The sequence below is a fragment of the Canis aureus genome, chromosome 10 (genome assembly GCF_053574225.1).
Source record: "Canis aureus isolate CA01 chromosome 10, VMU_Caureus_v.1.0, whole genome shotgun sequence".
NCBI classification, from domain to species: domain Eukaryota; kingdom Metazoa; phylum Chordata; class Mammalia; order Carnivora; family Canidae; genus Canis; species Canis aureus.
The window spans coordinates 3142164-3161420 of NC_135620.1; the positions used below are offsets into that span (position 1 = coordinate 3142164).

Here is a 19257-nt window from a genome sequence, read left to right on the forward strand (position 1 = left end):
CGAAACCAGGAGATAGACCCTCAATCAATTGAGCCACCCAGGCACCCCTAAGGGAGGCATTTCTAATAAACTTTGCTCTTTTTGCTTAATAATTATTTATAAAAATTTATAATGTATTTATTGTTTGTTGTGTACTAAATTACTGTAACTCAACTTACTGAAATAAGAAATATATAGCAAGGGGATCCTGGGTGGCTCAGCAGTTTAGCGCCTGCTTTTGGCCCAGGGCGTGATCCTGGAGTCCCAGGATCGAGTCCCGTGTCGGGCTCCGATCCTGGAGTCCCAGGATCGAGTCCCGTGTCGGGCTCCCCGCATGGAGCCTGCTTCTCCCTCTGTCTGTATCTCTGCCACCACCCCCATGTCTATCATGAATAAATAAAATCTTTAAAAAAAATAAAAGAAATATATAACACAGAATCTTATAAATGCTACATATATTCTTCTTCTGTATAAATCAACCTTTCTTAAAAAAAAAAAAACAAGTGAAAATATCCATTGAGTTTTATAGGCAAAGTAAACTGAACAGTTTTTAGTTTTAATTCTTATACCTTTCTTTGTTGTCAAGAAATTGGCTAGAATGATAAAATAAAAAGAACTTTAAAAAAAGCATTCATCGGGCAGCCCGGGTGGCTCAGCGGTTTAGTGCTGTTTTCAGCCCAGGGTGTGATCCTGGAGACCCAGGATCAAGTCCCATGTCAGGCTCCCTGCATGGAGCCTGCTTCTCCCTCTGCCTGTGTCTGTGCTTCTCTCTCTGTGTCTCTCATGAATAAATAAATAAATAAATAAATAAAAAAAGCATACATTATGTTAGAATAAAACTATGTGGGGCAAGTGCTAAAGAAATGCAAGTTGCAGGAGGAAAAGGAAGGTTTTAAAATTTCTATGAAAGAAAAGCATTCTTCAAATGGCTGATGAAAGCATACTGCTAAGGTATTCAGATTCCACAGGCTACATTTTAAAAAGTGATGTAACCATCTTATTTTTAAATGTTAATATTTATAATTCTCTGAAAGCTACATCCCTTGAAACTACAAATAGCATTTTCTGTCTTTTCAAAATAGTTGATTCACATTGAATATACGTAGCATTTATAAGATGGTTACCTACACTTCTTATTTCATACATTTCACTTAATAAATTGAGTTAAAGGAATCAAGTATACAGCTGATCAACACAATGAGCGCATTATGATTTCCCATAAGCTTAAAAACTTGGAATGAGGGCAGCCCCACTGGCTCAGCGGTTTAGTGCCGCATTTGGCCCAGGGTGTGATCCTGGAGACCTGGGATCGAGTACCATGTCAGGCTCCCTGCATGGAGCCTGCTTCTCCCTCTGCCTGTGTCTCTGCCTCTCTCTCTCTTTCTCTCTCTCTCTCTCTCTGTCATGAATAAATAAAATCTTAAAAAAAAAAAAAAAAAAACTTGGAATGAAAAGTTTTATTTTTTTATTTTTTTAAATATTTTATTTATTTATTCATGATAGTCACACACAGAGAGACAGAGAGGCAGAGACACAGGCAGAGGGAGAAGAAGGCTCCATGCAGGGAGCCCGACGTGGGATTCGATCCTGGGTCTCCAGGATCACGCCCCGGGCCAAAGGCAGGCGCCAAACCGCTGCGCCACCCAGGGATCCCGGAATGAAAAGTTTTAGATGTCAACATAAAAATGTGCTGAGAGGGTCCAGAATGTTGCAAAATTTTTTAGTCCAAATGTCCAGTATCAAATATATGGCCTTTCAGAATATGATTCCTACTTTCTAGCTTCAACTTCTAGCTTTTAGCACTTGAAGCCCCAAATTCAAAGAACTACTCGTTGTCATAATTTTGTGCTTTTGCTTAGTTTCCCAAAGAGATCAAAATCCTCTTAGGTGCCCTGTGATAAGAGCTCAAGTCTCCATGCATATTAGTGCATCTAAAGGCTTGGAAAAGTCCAAATAAAGGAAACTATTTAAATTTGCTTCTCCAACTCTTATAATATTCTGTGAAATAAATGTTCCATGGAACATCTTTTAAGGAAAGCATCTAGCAAAATCTTAAGACCTCGTTTAAAAGTCAAGTTCTAATGCCTTCCGAACTTCACCCAAGGGGCATCCCTTCCCCAGTATTTCTACAGGCTTTGCAGCCCTCAACACAGCCGTGCAACAATTAGTTTACCACCTACTCCCTGTGAGTCTGCATGACATAGGTCCAGTACCACCACGATTCCTGGCTCTTAACAGGAGCTTAAAATGGTTGAACAGATGACCAATGGAAAGCTGGAAATGCAGAAAAGGAGTGGACAATACACAGGTTTGTACTTCAGATGACTGGACTAGGGAAAATACTCAGAAGGAATATAAGACTGGTAGGAAAAAAGGAGAGTCCATTTTGGATATGTGGGAAATAAAAGTGTATATGTCCAGTAGACAGCTGAAAAAATGGATCCGAATCTTGGAAGGAAGATCTGGAGATGGGATGCCTGGGTGGCTCAGTGGTTTAGCGCCTGCCTGCCTTCGGCCCAGGGCGTGATCCTGGAGTCCCAGGATCGAGTCCCGCATCGGGTTCCCTGCATGGAGCCTGCCTCTCTCTCTCTCTCTGTCTCTCATGAATAAATAAATGAAATCTTAAAAAAAAAAAAAAAAAAAAAGATCTGGAGATCTGAAGACCTTATTATTATAGGTGGTAGATGAAACCATGAAACAATGACATGACCCAGGAACATACACAACTGAGTGAAAACGTGGAGGAGAGAGTAACTGGGGAACACTAATATCTAAAAGGCATGCAAAGAAAGCTTCTCAAGCCAAAAAACTCGGAATTCCCCTCGGTTCCCCCTCTTTCCTGTCCCCCCTCCCCCCACTCCATCTGGCCCATCACCTAGCCCTGTCACCTCTGCCTTTGGGAGCTGAGGTGACACCCCCTCCCTTCCATTGCCACTGCTACCTCCAGCCCCAGTTCAGACCACCGTGAAAGCCTTAATTGTATGCTTTTTTTTTTTCTCTTAGATTTACTCATTTATTTCCAAGACACACAGAGAGGGAGGCAGTGACAAAGGCAGGAGAAGCAGGCTCTCTGCGAGGGGCCTGATGTGGGACTCGATCCCAGACCCTGGGATCACGCCCTGGGCCTAGGCAGATGCTCAACCGCTGAGCCACCAGGTGTCCCAACTGTATCCACTCTTGTGCACACCAACCTTGAGCATTCTTCACCCAGCACCAGATTGGCCTTTAAAACCCTGCTAACCCTTCCCAGTGCACTTGAGCTGGTCCTTCTTACCTACCGCTCACACTAGCTGCCTACCTGCCATGCGGCTCCAGCTATACTGACCTTCTCTCTGTTCTTCTGGCAAGCTCAGAAGGCTCTTGCCTCAGAGACTTTGTGCTGGTGGTTTTCTCTAACGGGAATACTATTTTCTGAGACTTTCTGCTGACTGATGACCTCCTGTCAACCAGGCCCAAATAAAGACAAGAGTGTCTTATCTAAAGCTGCCACTGTAAGTCAACCAGTATCACATTCCTCTTTTCCTTAGCATTATAATATTATAAAAAAATTTTTTTTAAATCACCATCTCTTTCTCCACAAAGGCAGAGTTTTGTCTTGCTCGCTGCTATACTCCTGGTGCCTAAAACCCCCTTTGATCCACAGTAGGCATTCAAGTACCTGCTGCATGAATTACTAAGGGAAAGCAGGAGACTAAGACACCAGAAAGCTGGAAAGAGAATCAGAAGAGAGAAGCTAAAGGAAGAGCCTTGAGAAGGAGGAAGTAAAAAAGAATGATGACTAAGAAGCCACTGAATTTGTCAATTCCATCTTTGGTGCCCTTTCCAGGGGCAAGTTCAGAAGAGTAGAAGTGGTGAAAGGCAGATTACAATGGCCCCATGAGTAAATGGGAAGTTCAAGGGGAAAGGGCAAAGGGAAGGAAAAAGATGGAATACTATTTTGGTGGTGAGAAAAGACAAAAGAAAGGAGAATAATTACCTATGTTCTCAAGCTGAAGGGAAGGACTTGGTGGGAAAGGGGATACTAAAGATAAAAAAGGAAAGAGTGCCAGGACAAGGTCCCGGAGGTTATAGGAAGAAATGGGATCCTAAAGCCACATTAGTCCTCTTTTCTCTAAAACTATTCCATATGATTACAGTACACGTGTAATACTTGTCTGTTACACGTTCAGAAATATCTACTCCCTGGAAGTAATTTGTTATTTGAATAATTCTAACATAGTTTGGTCCACAATATCATTATTAAAATGTTGTACATCTTTCCTAACTCTTAGAAGGTACACACTGGGGTGTCTGCGAGTAGAGAGCCATGAGATATGCGGGTGCTCTGAGGTAGTTCAGAGAACAAAGGTTTTAAAGGGAGAAAGATAGAGATGGATGGATTGATGGGTGTGGACAGGAGAGAAAGAGCATGTGTGCAAATGATAAAGTTAATGGGGCACAATGGTGACACGGGCAGAATCTAAGTGAAGACTGTACAGATGTTCACTGTACTATTTGTGTAGTTCTTCTCTAAGTTTTAAATTATATACAAATCAAAAATCAAAAAGAGAAAAAGAAAGGGAAAGTTTCCACACCTAAACTAAACAGGGAAGGCAACTTCCATGAATAGTTGGTAGGCAACTGTCAAATATCTCCATAGACTTGCACAACTACTTAAGGAAATGAGCAGCAAAGGTGTAACAATGATGGATAACAGGACGAGGCATAAACCTTTACAGCATTTTACTAAAAATGTTCAAGCTACTGTAGAAGACTATTCTCATTACATAATAAATGCTTGTATAGTGGTTAGATAATTCTCTATAATCCAGCATTCCTAATAAAAAGAAGTCAATCTTAACTGCTGTTAAAAACAATCTGGGGGCAACTTGGGTGGCTCAGTCAGTTGAGTGTCTGACTCTTGATTTCAGTTCAGGTCATGATCCCAGGGTCATGGTGTTGAGCCCTGCATTGGGCTCTGCAGTTGACAGTCCGCTTGGGATTCTCTCTCTCCCTATCCCTCTCCCCTTTCCCCCTCCCCCTGCTTGCCCCCCCCCCCAACCTATATAAGTAAATCTTAAAACCCCAACAATCTGGTTTTTAATACATATACAGTATAAAGAAAACCTAATAGGGTCATTCTTTGACAACTAGAATAGAAAAAAAGTCTGAGGCACTGTTTCGAATCCATCTTCAACAAAATAAGCGGATAGAGGGTAAGACTGCAGTGGTAAGACATCCTAAAAAAGGAGAAAACCTGAAGGTGAACTCTATTGTAAATCTGATCCTTTTTCAGTTTTACAAATGGTTTGCTGATGGTTACTCTGGCTATGAAACAGTGGCCTACCAGTATTATAGTACATTTGGGAAAAAAAGAAGTAATAATATTCCCTATGAAAGGTGTATTAAGTAGATCAAGTACATATATAGAACTGTCCAACATAACAATGACTAAGAAGCATCTTCTCCTCTCCATCTCTCTGTGCAAAGCTTTTCTTTCCCTCCAAGCCAAAGTCCTCTCCAGGCAAGGCCATGCTCCCCTGTGAACTGAGTAAAGCCGTTAAAATGGAAATCACTGTTTTCTTAGAGATATTGATCTTTGGTTACTAGGACCTCATCCCAAGACCAAAGAGGTCAGCTAGAATCACTTGTAGACTGAAATGAAAAGGGTCCCCTATCCCAGGAGAGGCAGAAGAGCACTTCCACTCTGATGTTTAAACTCTTGAAATCCATGGGTCAAAGTTTAATGTGATAAGACATCAGCATAACATGGCACATCTGATCAGGCTCTAACACCCAAAGGAATGACTGACAAGCCAGATTCAAGTTCTAACACACTCGTAATTAATTTCTCTTCAAATAGCATGCCTCATTTCTTTCCAGTAAATCAGGACTAAAGATAACATACAGGGTCTAAGCTCTTACTCTCTTTAAACAAATTGAATCACTACTAATATACCTTCTACAGGGTGTTCAAGGTAACTATTTTGAGTATAAAACTAGGATATTTATGAGCTTTCACGGTGTACTTAAATTGGAATGACCACCCACTACTCTTAAAGGCTTTCCTTAAAATAAGAGTTAGTAAAGGTGGCTCATGAAATTAAGCCATTTTGCTTTTTCGAGGTTAGTGCACAAGAGAATAGATTACTGAGTAAAGTACTACAAAGTTTAACATCAGTCTGTCAACAAACATGTGCTGAAGGCCTTAAGATGTGCACAGGACTTGGAGCGCAACTCCTACCTGCCTCCCAGGGCTTCCAGTCTAGTTGGCAAGACATGACCTAAAGTAGTACCACTATGCGCTAAAAATAAATAGCACAGACCATACCTTTTCTTTTTTAAGATTTTATTTATTTGTTCATGAGACAGAGAGAGAGACAAAGACATAGGCAAAGGAGAAGCAGGCTCCCTGCGGGGAGCTGGATGCAGGACTCAATCCCAGGATCCCAGGACCACAACCTGAAAGGCAGATGCTCTCAACCACTGAGCCACCCAGGTGCCATCCAGACCATTCGTTGTTTTCTACATGTTTTCACAAAGAAGACTCTGGTCAGAAACTCACTTTAAAGAAGAGGAAGATGAGCTGAAGGATGGCAGGATTCTGAAAGGGGAGAAGGGTCCTGCAGGCAGCAGCCTTTCTGTTTATGAAATATTTTCACATCGGCACTCTTCTGAGTCTTACAAGAACCCCGGAGGATAAGAAGCTAAACAACACCCACAGTTTACAGATGGAAAAAGTGAGGTTCAGAAGGCTGGACTAGTCCATATGATAAGCAGTGAAGTGTCCAGCAGCCCAGTGGAGGAGAGAAAAAGGAAAAGAATTCAACCAGAGCATAGGACCTGTGGGGACACAGCATTTAGAGAGGAAAAAAAGACAAGACTTGTACTGCAACAGCCTAGGTGAGAGGCAATAAAGGCACAAATTTAAAAGCCACACAGAAACTAGATTAGTAACACTTGTTTTAAACTTTAAATCACCATGAAAACCACCACCACCAAAAAAAATAAAATAAAACCTTATTGTCATTCTTTTATAGGTCGGTTTCTGGGAGGTAAACCTCTAACCAACGAATTCTCTAACATCAGAAATCTTAAAGAGGCTTATATATTAAAACGGGCACTGTCAACAATATTGCTGGAATCACAAGTTCACGCATTCCTGATTGCCTAAATAGGCAATACTTTTTTGCAACTCAATAAGCAGTATTATGCCTTTTACAACGACTGCCCCCGATTTGCGGATTTTTCCGTTCAGAACAGTTTAATTTGGACAACTGCGGGTCGACTTACTTCCATATGTAAGCCCTGACTCTTCCAAGGGCAAGGACCTTACAAACATTCGCATAATAAGGAAGCCACTGTGTCAGAGGCAACTCTATGCCCGTCTGGTCCCCCCAAAAAAGCTATCAAAAGGTCGGAATCCAGCCTGGAAGAAGCACCTTTCAGGCACGGTTCACCCCAGCCTCCCAGCCAGGGCCTCACGGTCATGTTCTCCCACAGTAAATGCCCCAGCGCCCTTTCCCGCTGCTGACAACTGCTCAGTCCCTGCCATGTCAGCCTCCCCCGAGCCGGAGCAGAGGAGCTGAGGGCTCCCGGGAAGCCTCCAGCGGCCGGGCGGCGGCCGGGCGGCGGCAGGGGCAGCGCCTCGCGGACAGGGGCTGCTCCCCAAGCCCTACTCACCGCGACTGGGCGGCCGTGCTCGGGGCCGTCGGCGGCGTCGAGGCGCGGGGCCGAAGTCGGCACGGCGGGCGCTGGGGCGGCGGCGGCGGGCGCCGGGGCCGGGGCCGGGGCGGCGGCCGGGGCCGGGGCCGGGGCGGGGGCCGGGGCCGGGGCCGGGGCCGGGGCGGGCGGCTGCCGGTGCTTGCCGGCGCGCTTGGCTTTGGCCTGGATGCAGCGCTGGTGCAGAGCGAAAGTGTGCTGGCGCTCGAGCTCCAGGCGCTCGGGCGACACGGCCTCGTAGCGGGCCTCGCAGGTGCTGTGGTGGCGCCGGCACAGCTCGATGCGCCGGCGGAGGCGCTCCATGACCGCGCTGTGCCGCGGCAGCGCAAACTCCGCCATGGGGCAGGTGGGCAGCACCATGGGCCGCGGGCTGCACTGACCGGGCCCGGGGCGGGCCTGTCGGGGCCGGCTGGCACTGCGGGTTCCGCACCTCGCCGGCGGCCCGGCCGCCTCACGGCCGCGCCATGGCCCCGCACAGTGCGGAGCGGGCTCGCGCGCGGCGGCGGGTCTTCGTCGGGCCCCGCTCGGCCCGACCCGGGCCGGCGCTAGCTGCCCACCTCAGGCTTCGGCCTGTCCCCGCCGCCCCGGCCCCATTGTTTTCCGCGCCGCCGCCGCCGCCATCTTAAAATTGTTTTCAGGGCTCTCGGAAGAGGGCGGGGCCCCGGCAGACGACCCCGACGTCACGGCTGACAGACAGGCACCGCGGCCAATCAGCAGGAAGAGCGGGCCGCCGGAGGGCGGGGGCGAACGCGCAAAGAGGCGAGCTGGGGCTCCCGAGCGGAGTTTAAAAGGAACTCTCAAGAGAGGGGCGGAGGGAAGCCTCTGGGCGGGCCTCAGAGCGTGGCGAGGGGCCAAGCATGACCGACAGGAGCCGATCCTCCACGCCACCCCTCGCCGGCAGGCCCTTCCGGGCCCGTGGAGGGAAGGGGCAGTGCGCGCCGCGTAGCTGCCGGACCGAGACGCTCGCCTGGCACCTCCGCGCTTCACCATTTTCTTCCCCTGTACCCTCTTACAGTTGTTTTCACAAACTCGAAAGGAGCCGTGCTTTTTTCAGTGTCAGCTGTTTTCCGACCGCATTCCTTACATCCGGCCTCATAATTGATCGGAATTGTCCATGAGTGAGCTTTAAGAGGTTTTGTTCTTGCACCATTCTGAATCACTGGGGCTGTCAGTTTCCACTTAATGTAAAAAGCAGCAGCCCCAGCAGACGTGAAGAGGAGGGTGTGAAGAAGAGTTAGCTTCCTTGGTGGTGGTGGTGGGGTGGGGGGTTAACTGTAAAGGATAGTGCTTCAGCCAAAAAACAGGGAGCCTGGCCTGACATTTAAGGATGGTGACTTAGGTAAAACTTAGTCATTCAACAAAATCCAACCAGAGACTATTACGTTCTAGCGTTATAACCAGCAGGCCTCGGAGGTGGGGGACTTGGGGAAAAAACAAGCAATGACTCAGTACCCAAACTAGGTACCTAAGCCTGCGTTGGCCCGAGAGACTAGAAAGGTCAAGGTCACCCAGGAGGTGTCAGGAGGCTGCACAGGACAGTCACTACCAAAAGCTCAGACATTTGTTACAGTAACTTTTTACCAGGGCCCACCAAAATGTCTTATTTTAAAATCAGAAGGAAAAAAAATGAGTTCTTACTCAAGTAGTATGTGTTTTTATACAAATGCAGGGGAATGGGGGGGGGGGGGCGAAGGCAAAAGTGCCTAGAGCTCAGGAAGGCCACATCAATGATTCTTTTTTTCCAGTCTACCAACATGTATTTTACGTTAGAATTAAACTATTTTCTAATAGGCGAGATAACAGTAACTAAGAGTACTACACTCCGCTCTCTTCTGGTAAGCAATCCAAAAGCCTAAAAGCACTTAATTAAGTCTTGGCCTAACTATCAAAAACATCCTTGAAATACGCAAGTAAGCACAGATGAGTCTGATTCTGAACATTCTCTAATAAAAACTTAAAAGTTCAAAAAAAAATTTAAAAGTTCAATGGCTCTCATATGTCTTAAAGAATATTATCTACAAATTACTGCCTCCCCCACCCTGCTTTCTGAGCTATCCCTATTTAACCATAGAAACTACTGACCCCCAATTCAGCAGCAAAAAGAAGGCAAAAATCTACACTGAATTGACTGGATCGAATCCACATGGTGACATTAAGTAATTACTCAACCGTCCACATTTTCTGCAATAAAACACCTGAATTGAAAATTACCATGAAGAACGTCAGTCAAAAGCAGACACTTAACATAGGGCTTTAATATAATAACATTTGGTGATGTGACAATCTGAGAAAAATGGAGAGTATTTTGTGGATAAGAGGAACTGAGGAACACAATCTGATGGAGTGGGCATTTTACAACACTGTGACAGACACCCAGCACGTCAAACTATAATGTAAGTGCATTTTAAGAGCTAAACACTGCTGGTCATTCATTAATGTATCAGACATTTAATCGGAAGGGCTGCACCTTTGACATGGTGAAAAAGAGAACCAAGGAAAGACTTTTGTTTCTTTCTTTCTTTGGTGACGAACTGCTAAATAATTCTGGAAAGGCAAATGAACACTAATTTATACTCGTCATTCCACAGCTCAACTGAAGAAACTGTTAGATGAGACACGAGATGGAACATCAATGGACAGTGAGGAAGGCAGGTTTCTGGAAATATAATAATCCCACACATTTGCATCAAGGAGAAACCTGCAGACATATTTTTAGGTCTTGCTAAGTAACTGTTTATTTGCACTCAATACATTTGGGAAAGTCTGCTACATAGCTAAGGTCACTGTGACCACAGAACAACAGATGAAAAGAATAAAGCACTGAACAGCAAGAAAAATTCATCCCACCTTCATAAGAATTTCAGTGAACCAGTAAAAAATTGAAGATAAACAAAATAAACAGATACAGCCTTCATCTTTTATGAATATACTTCCTCCCCAAATCTCCCCAATATAAACACTTTGGAGTGTTTATATATTCAGTGCAAGAAACAGTATCATCGGTACATCTGAAACACCTCTGAAGAAAGAATAAAGCTAAAACAATTCTGAATATATTTCAGTGTGGTGTAATAATGATATTACACTATAGTGATGGGGGAGAGGCTCTGATAGCACCCATCTGCATTCCACATGAAAAAAAAAAATCTAAGATCACATCTTAAAAGAATTCTACAAGCCACATACCCCCCCAGAATTTTTTAACAGGACTGCTTTATCATGTAATTTAAGACACAAATGTTACATGAACTGCAAATGAAGACTTAAAAAGTTTAGCAGCTAAAAAAAAAAAAAATTCAGAATTCATGCTGTTATGCCACTCCTCCCATAAATACTTTAAGCCTGTGTTCAATTACAGATTCTGAATTGGCTCACCTCTGGCTGAGACTTTTCAAGTCTTGACACAGAGCAAAAGAAATGGATAAAAATGAAAGACAGTATCTTATCCTGTACTTTGACCCTGGAAAGGTGTGGGTCTGCTTAAAGAAGGAGGAAACATACACTTAATCACAATAAAGCTTAACACTATGCGGAGCTTATAATCATTTTCAGTGACGGACTGCAAGCTGCGCTGTGAAGAAAATGCATAGCAGAGGAGAAAGCTGGGGATCTGGGACAACTGGGAAGGAGACAGTGTCAACACAGTGGAGGAAGTGATGAAAACATCTGCGTCTGCTTGGGAGCTCCCATGCCCTGGGAGCATTCCTCAAACAGCCACCTGCTCCGGAAGGCTGGAGCCCAGACACTCCAGTTGTGGAAGCATGACTGCCCGAAAGCCACATCATACCACCTCCTCAACGGACTGCAGAGCCGTCTGGGAACAGAGCTGCTACCAAGGGCAACAGAACACACGCATTGTATGGTCTAACCAACACCAAGAGGAAAAGTTTCTTCTTTCTGTATATCTATTTTTAATATAACTGAAACAGAACCTTTTATAATTTGGGCTTCCATCCAGTCCATCTCCTCAGTTTTCTTAGGAGGAACTGGGTGATGGAAGCAAGCAAAACAAGACTATAACCACAAATGACTGCACTTTAAACAATGATTATCAATTTTAAGGGACAGAGAACACTTGAATGTTTCATAATACCAAACTTAAAAATTTGGTTATAGAAACTGCAATTCATCCCCCAAACATTTCTAAAGGTTGGTGTTATTTCTGCATGGACAGATTAATATATTAAATTAAGCCAAGATTTTAAAGACTGGCAAAGTTCTATCACTCTATTTTAAAAAACAAAGATGTTTAAAAACAAAACAAAACAAAAAATACAAGTTAGTTGCTTCATGTTACATTTCACAACTATTAATGTTATATGCCTTCTTTCTACAGAAACAGGGTCCTTTATTTCACAACAGCAATTATTTACTGCTTAGATGTTTAAAATTACACGGGCTAGTGTTCGACTGGAACCTGTTGATGGTGATGTCTGGAGGTTTTCTGAGTTCAACCTAAGGTGTGCCAGGTCCTCTCCCAGGACCATGCTTGCAGGGGAAGGGGAGGAGGGAGAGGAAATCACAGATCAAGTTCTTAAAATTGTTTCACTCTCTTCGTGGCTTTCTGTTTCTTGGTGATCTGTTCAAAATTTCATCCTCCTGTTGGTTGAAAAAATAAGAAATTCACTATAATTAGCATGCTTTAAACACGTAAAACTTCAACAAGTTTTCAAGATCAGCCAGGCTGAGGGTGAGCCATCTAAGGAAAAAAAAGAGAACAAAAATAATTAGAAGAAAATGCACCAAAAATAACGTTTGTCTTGGAGGTGGTAGGGTTGTGTGTGCTCTAATTTTGTCTGTATTGTTTTCTGTAAACATGCATTTTCCTCAATCTAACCCAAAAACGTTTTCTTTAAAAAGGACCAGATGCTCAATCCTGAATAACCTAACCTACTGGCCTGTGAGCACATTAGCCTCGTTTTGAGGCTGAGAAAGCTAGGATCTAAGGGGATGGAAGACTATCCCAGCCGAGTCCCACATAACACTCAAGACTACAAGCTCACAGCTCCTCCTACTCAATGTAGCAACTTCTTATTTTGTGAGAAAGACTGAGGAATATAATATTTATGCATGACACTGGCCCCTACCTGAAAGAAGTACATCTAGCTGAAACTACATTGTAGCTGAGACTGAATATAGCCATAGGAAATATAAACACCATTGACCTTTACCGATGCTGGGGCAGCTGTAGAAGGTGGAATGGCAATTGGGTAGGGTTTTCCAGGGAAGAGCAGACCGAAACAAAGTAGTGCTTGGAAAAAGACTTCAAGAAAGGTGTAGATTATTCTCTTTCCCTCACAGTCCTATGGACCTAGAAGTCCAATGAGTTCTCATCCTCTCCTCTCCTATCACTCTGCTCCGAGCCACCATATCTTGCCTGCATTATCACAGCAACCTCCTAACAAGTCTCGTTGATTCTCCCTGGTCTGCAGAAAACACAGCAGCCAGTGTAATCAGATCCTGTCACTCCTGTGCCCCAAAACCAGCAATGGCTGCCCATTTCATGAGGAGGAAAAGCCAAGCCCACACCATGGCCTCAGAGACCCCCCTAATCTGGAGCCTTCCTCGACCTCCTTTTCTCCATCCCCTTCTCTACTGGCCAGACTGGTCTTCTAGACTACTACTTCAGACCCCTGTCCTGGCCATTCTCAGTGCCAGGATTTATTCCTCTTATGGACACCTCCATGGCAAAGTCCTTTTCTCTCTTCAACAAGGCCCACCATCTCAAACGTTGCAACCCATCTCACCTCCCATACTTCCAGTATCTTTTCCTGTCCTACTTTCATTTTTCAGGACCTATCGCTTCCTAACACACTGATACTCATTTACTACTTCTTTATAACGACTATTGCTTATTGTCTCTTTCTTCCCCTTGGAATTTACGCTCCCCAAAGGAAGGGTATCTTTGTCTTGTTCACTGACAATGTGTGGCCCATGATGGGCACTCCATAAATACTAGTTAAATGAACAAATCCATGAGCAACAGGGACAAAAATTTCAGAATACAATGAAATCATTGTTCAAGAAATACTTCCCACCTCACCCCCCCAACCACTAGACCACCAGGGAAGGAAATATATTTTTTCAGGGCACAGCGAGGAGGGGGGGGGGAGGTGGGAGACAGATGTGTTGAATAATAACCTGAAGTTCCCATCTCCACAAACATTTGATTGGTTTTTCCCTGAAACCTTCTGCTTATTCCAGAAAACATCTGCAGCACAGAAAAATGCTTCTGAGATTCAAACGTAGTTTAAAATTATCCAAGAATACGTGTACCTGTATTGCTAAGAATTCCACTTTCACAAAATTAATTCTAGCAGGCTTTTTTTAACTGCCACGGCCAATGAAAATGACCCTAGGAAAATACACCCCTACTCAAATGCACCTTTGCCTGAGCTGCTTGAGCTAGAAAACATTACTTCCCTTTTCTATTACCTCTGCCTTAGGTTTCCTATCGTCCTCCTCTTGACTGGCAGTGCCGCCATCTTCTTCAGCATCACTTTTTTGCTTCTCTTCTGAGACAGAAATCAAAAGTACAACCAACTGAGCAAAACATTGTACTTGTTTTTGATAATCAGACCATCTGCATTAGAACACACCTCTGAGAGTCTAGGGCAATCTTTATTGTAACTTGCTTCTGAGTCTTAAACACCTCAGGGCCATGGCTTAAACAGATATTCTGGGGTCTACTTCTTACCAAGTTTTTCTTCGCCCTCCTCCTCCTCATCGCCCTTGTCCTTTTCCTCTTCCTTTTCTTCTTCCTCCTCCTTCACATCTGGCTGAGGAGCGTCTGTCTTCTTATACTCCACAGGACTTGACTGTTTCTGGAATATTCCCCCAAAGTGCAAACATTTTGTTCACATTTTTAGGTACTACATTGTAATTACGGAATGCCTACAAGCAAAGTTCTGTACAAGGCCATATACTAGCATAGATAAATAAAAATGTCAAGACAGGATTTCTGCCCCCAAAAGCTTTCTCTTTAGTAAGCATATGTGTGTTTCAAAGGCAGAAGATACAGTCAGAACAAAGGAGTTAGGCAAGAATATGCAGATATAAACAGCCAGGATGACCGAGGCACACACACACAGAATAGTGGTGGGGGAGAAGGCTGAAAAAGGAACTTTGGGAATCACGTTACAAAACATACTGAATGCAAGGTGAACATAATCCTCACTTAATAGGAGAGTGCCTAAACAAAATTTTCTTCCCTGGTTTTCGGATTGTATACAACAGAGACTAAATAAGAAAAACAAAAATAAGGCTGGATTATCCCCACATGTATTTTTGTGGGGAGGACAGGGATGAGGCTGAAGGAAGAATGAATAATGAAAAACATCAAAGACCGAATTATAAAGTGCCCCTATGACAGAAGGAAAAGCTGGTTTGGGCCCAGATGGCTGGTTTTGTATCTAAGTTGTTGGGTTTTTTAGTTTTGTTTTCCAGAAAGCTGCTACCAAATATTAGGAAGAGTAATACAGCAGGCTTAAATACTACTAGAAACCAAAGAGCTGTAAATCCTACTCCCATCTGGGCACAATAAATGGCCACTGAGAGCAGTGAATAAGGTTTCAGATGTGGCCCAGTCATTATTAAGAAAACCTCTGGCAATAGATCTTAGTTATGCTAATATAACAGAAAAACCCATACCTTTCCAGAGCAGCAGAAGAGGATAACAAGAAACACGGGCAGAGCTACGGTCAAAACGTAGACCACCCAGAGCCACGGGCGCTCCTCAGCTGCCTCAATCATCTGCCCCACCACACCTGGCTGAAAAACAGGACAGGACAGACTTCAGGTCTTTGGTTTTGACACCAAATGTAGTCTGCACTATTCCACTGTTCAATTTCCACATGGCACTGCTCAGGCTCCTCCTTTGTCAAAAAGTTCAAGCCAACATATTCATACAACATAAAAAGGAAGTAAGAGAAAAGTCTCTCTTCCCCCTACCCCCACTCTTCTCATCAAGGTGATTTCCCTTTCACAGATCTGAGAGCAGGTTTCTTAATTGCCTGCTAGAGGCCCCCTTAACCTCAGGGCCAGTGAATGAAGAATTTCTTGATCTCAACGTCTCCAGCTCTCTGACTCACAGCTCTGATATGTGGCCAATTATGTGAAAACTGCATGTACTGGTAAACTAAGACTCAACATTTAAGAGTACATTAAAATACCCTAAGTGGCAAATTTTGTTAAACATATTTTAGCATGTTAATTAAAAAACAAAACAAAAACAAAAAAACCCCTACATACAACACTAAATAGGGCAGCTAAATCCACTACATTAGACCAATGAAATAATGTCCAAACACCCAGTATTTTGTCTTTAGCAGGCATCTGGTCATGCATCTTATGCCAATATTCTCAAATAAAGGAAAAGATAAATGCTAGGAAGAGAGCCTGCCACAAAAGGAACAATTTGTCACCCGCAATATCAGTCACAAATGCCTAAGAAGAAGTGAGCACGAACCTCGGCAGCCCCATCAGCTGCTTTCTTCAGACCCCATCCATCATTGGCCCAATCATCAACTACTCTTCGATCCCCACAAACAATAAAGTTGTCAAAAAAAATGTCTGAGGTCATAGACCACAGTTCCAAACCAATAGCGCTAAAAGGAGTCATTTTGAAAGGTTCCAGATCTTCAAAGAAATCCGGATTTGGTATCTTCCGGGGTTTCCAGATTCCCTGGAGAAAAAAAAAAAATGTATTTCCAAAAATCATTTCAGTTAATGAACAACACAAATGTATGATCAATCTAAGTAAGAATTAAGATGAATCCTGCATGACCAATGAAAGCACATCCTGACTTTGTAAATGTTACTGAGTACTAGGGAGAAAATGATGAAGATGTCTGGACTCCTAACTACTTTCAATTTCTAACCTCAGCAATGACCTTGACCCAAACCCACACCTCACTCTGCTGGGCACATTCCAACAGACTCTTATCAACAAACAGCCTTGAACAAGTACAGACTTGCTCGGTGGCAATTTGCAATGTACATGACCTTCAACCAGCAACTGTACTTCTTGATAACTAGCTAGAGGAATAGTTACCACATATACCCAGACATGCACAAGGGTGATCACTGCAGCAATGACTCTCAAATAAAAAATAGCAATCCACCCAAATGGCTATCCATAGAACAGCTAAAGGGTGGTTTTAATTAAAAGGCAATTTTAATTTATCTTATTGCTTGACTACACAACCAAAAATACACTTACAAACAGAAAAGCATACAGTAGTGTATGCACAGAGACACAACTGATATTCACATTTTAAAGGGGGACAGGAATGCCTGGGTGGCTCAGTTGGTTGAGCATCTGACTCTTGATTTTGGGCTAAGGTTATAATCTCAGAGCCTTCAGATTGAGCCTCATATCAGGCTCCATGCTCAGAGAGGAGTAGGCTTAACACTCTCCCTCTCCCCCTCACACATACACTCTCTCTGCTTCTGAAATAAACATTTAAAAAAAAATAAGATAAAGGGGGACAAAGTGGAAATTAATGATGACTAATCATTTGACTAGGATAGAAATCAAAGAGACCAGGGTCTGAGTGCTTAAATCTGCAGCAAAGTTGCAGCATTCTAACATCACCATCTGTATTCCTAGAGTTTCATTTGCACATCACAGTCTTTTTTTACAGAGATATTGAGTGAAGTACTGAGCAGACTTGTGGTTAGGGAGCCCCGTCCCGTCTCCACACTCTAGCCACCCTAACCCATGGGTTGCCAGTTTGGATCCAGAGGCTGCAACACTCCTACCACATGACAGCAGGGTGCCCAAATCCCAAGCTTTCCATTTTTCTTTTCTGTTTTTGTTTTTATTTAAGATTTTATTTATTCATGAGACACACACACACACAGAGAAGCAGAGACACAGGCAGAGGGAGAAGCAGGCTCCATGCTGGGAGCCCAAAGCAGAACTCAATCCAGGGACTCCAGGATCATGCCCTGGGCCGAAGGCAGGCACCAAACCACTGAGCCACCCAGGGATCCCTCTTTTCTGTTTTTAAACGCAAGTTACAAAGCAATTAGGAAAGCTCTTTCCAGTCCCTAGGTTTATTTTTCAATACTTAACATATAGGCTCTCTCTGGATTCTGAAGTTTTTTTTTTTTTTAATAGACTCCATGCCCAGCATGGAGCCCAGTGTGGGGCTTGAACTCATGACCCTGACTCTTGAGACCTGAGCTGAGATCAAGAGCTGGAATCTCAACTGACTGAGCCACCTAGGCACCCTTGAAGTTTGTTTTTAACTCATTAGTTTGAATACAGTATCAACCATGCAGCCTCACTATAGACAAAACTTCTATCCAAACAGATCAATGAGGCAACCCAACCATCAAAAGGCACAAACCTGGTAGTTAGGATTGTCAATCATGGGAGGCTTCCATTTGCCCTTATAATTAGGGTTGTCAATCATAGGTCGCTGCCAGACACCACACCCAGGGGCCGACTCACACTTAGGGTTGGCGATCTGAGGAGCCTCCCATTCTCCATCCATATCTTCATCCCTGTAGAGATACAAATTACAAGTGGATTCTGTGATACAGGACTAGGATGGCCATGGCAGGACTCCCCTAAAACCCTGCAGTGATGTTTTCAGTGTCATACTGTGACACTAGAGTATCATCTTGTTCCTGCATTTCCAGTAACAAGGGTTTTTCATGACAGATGCATTAAAGACAAACAGGTAATTAAATGTGTTGAGCTCTACACACTTAAGTTGCACATGGCTATATTTAATCATTAACTTTTACTACAATAAAAAAGCAGGTTAATTTAAAAGCTCTTACCAATCCTCTGGCTTCTCTGCATCTGGATCAGGTACATATTCGGGTTCATCATCTAACCAGCCATCAGGCTTTGTAGCTTCTTCATCTGGAATCTTAGCAGGGGCATCTTCATCCCTTAAACACAAAAGAAAAAGCTAGTTATGACAACACTGACCAAGAATAACAATGTGATCCCACTTTGTGAATCTGAAACAGGGCAACCTGAAAATATTTAAGTCATGCTTAATCAAAATCTATAATTCCTTCTAGAAAATAGAATAGAATAATTCATCCATCTGATAATGATCTAACATTCGGAATACATAGCAAGCTCTTACAATTCAATAAGAAAGACAACCCGACTTAAACACTGGCAAAGGATGTGAACAGACATTTCTCCAAAGATTAAAAAATGGCTAGCTAATAAGCACATGAAGTGATGTTTAACACATCGTTAGCTATCAGGGAAATGCAAATCAAAGCCACAATAAGATATCATTTCATAGCCACTAGGATGGCTGTAAGAAAAATGACTGATAAAAACAAATGTTGGCAAGGATGTGGAGAAACCAGAACTCTCATGATATCACTAGTGGGAACATAAAACAGTATAGCCACTTTGGAAAAGTTTGGCAGTTCCTCAAAAAGTTAAACAGAGTTATCATATGACCCAGCAATTCCACTCCAAGAGCAATAAAAATGTAGAACTACCCAAAAACCTGTAATGAGTATTCATACCAGCATTATTTATAGCCATTGTCAAAACAGGGAAACAATCTAAATGTCAGTCAACTGAGGAACGGA

The 19257-nt window shown here is 43.4% G+C and overlaps 2 protein-coding genes across 2 annotated transcripts in view; both read right to left on the bottom strand.

Annotated features, from left to right (window-relative positions):
- MAML1 (mastermind like transcriptional coactivator 1) overlaps positions 1-9768 on the bottom strand; it is a 50478-nt gene extending 40710 nt beyond the window's left edge. The window contains exon 1 of the mRNA XM_077911152.1: positions 7642-9768. Coding sequence (XP_077767278.1) covers positions 7642-8040 — 399 coding nt within the window. The 5' untranslated portion in view covers positions 8041-9768. The remainder of the gene's footprint in view (positions 1-7641) is intronic.
- A 147-nt stretch (positions 9769-9915) lies between these two features.
- Positions 9916-19257, bottom strand: part of CANX (calnexin) — a 32853-nt gene continuing 23511 nt past the window's right edge. Inside the window, exons 9-15 of the mRNA XM_077911153.1 lie at positions 18475-18588; positions 18036-18192; positions 16148-16363; positions 15331-15450; positions 14378-14504; positions 14116-14195; positions 9916-12279 (exon numbers count right to left, since the gene is read on the bottom strand). Of these exons, the coding sequence (XP_077767279.1) occupies positions 12226-12279; positions 14116-14195; positions 14378-14504; positions 15331-15450; positions 16148-16363; positions 18036-18192; positions 18475-18588 (868 nt within the window). The 3' untranslated portion in view covers positions 9916-12225. The remainder of the gene's footprint in view (positions 12280-14115; positions 14196-14377; positions 14505-15330; positions 15451-16147; positions 16364-18035; positions 18193-18474; positions 18589-19257) is intronic.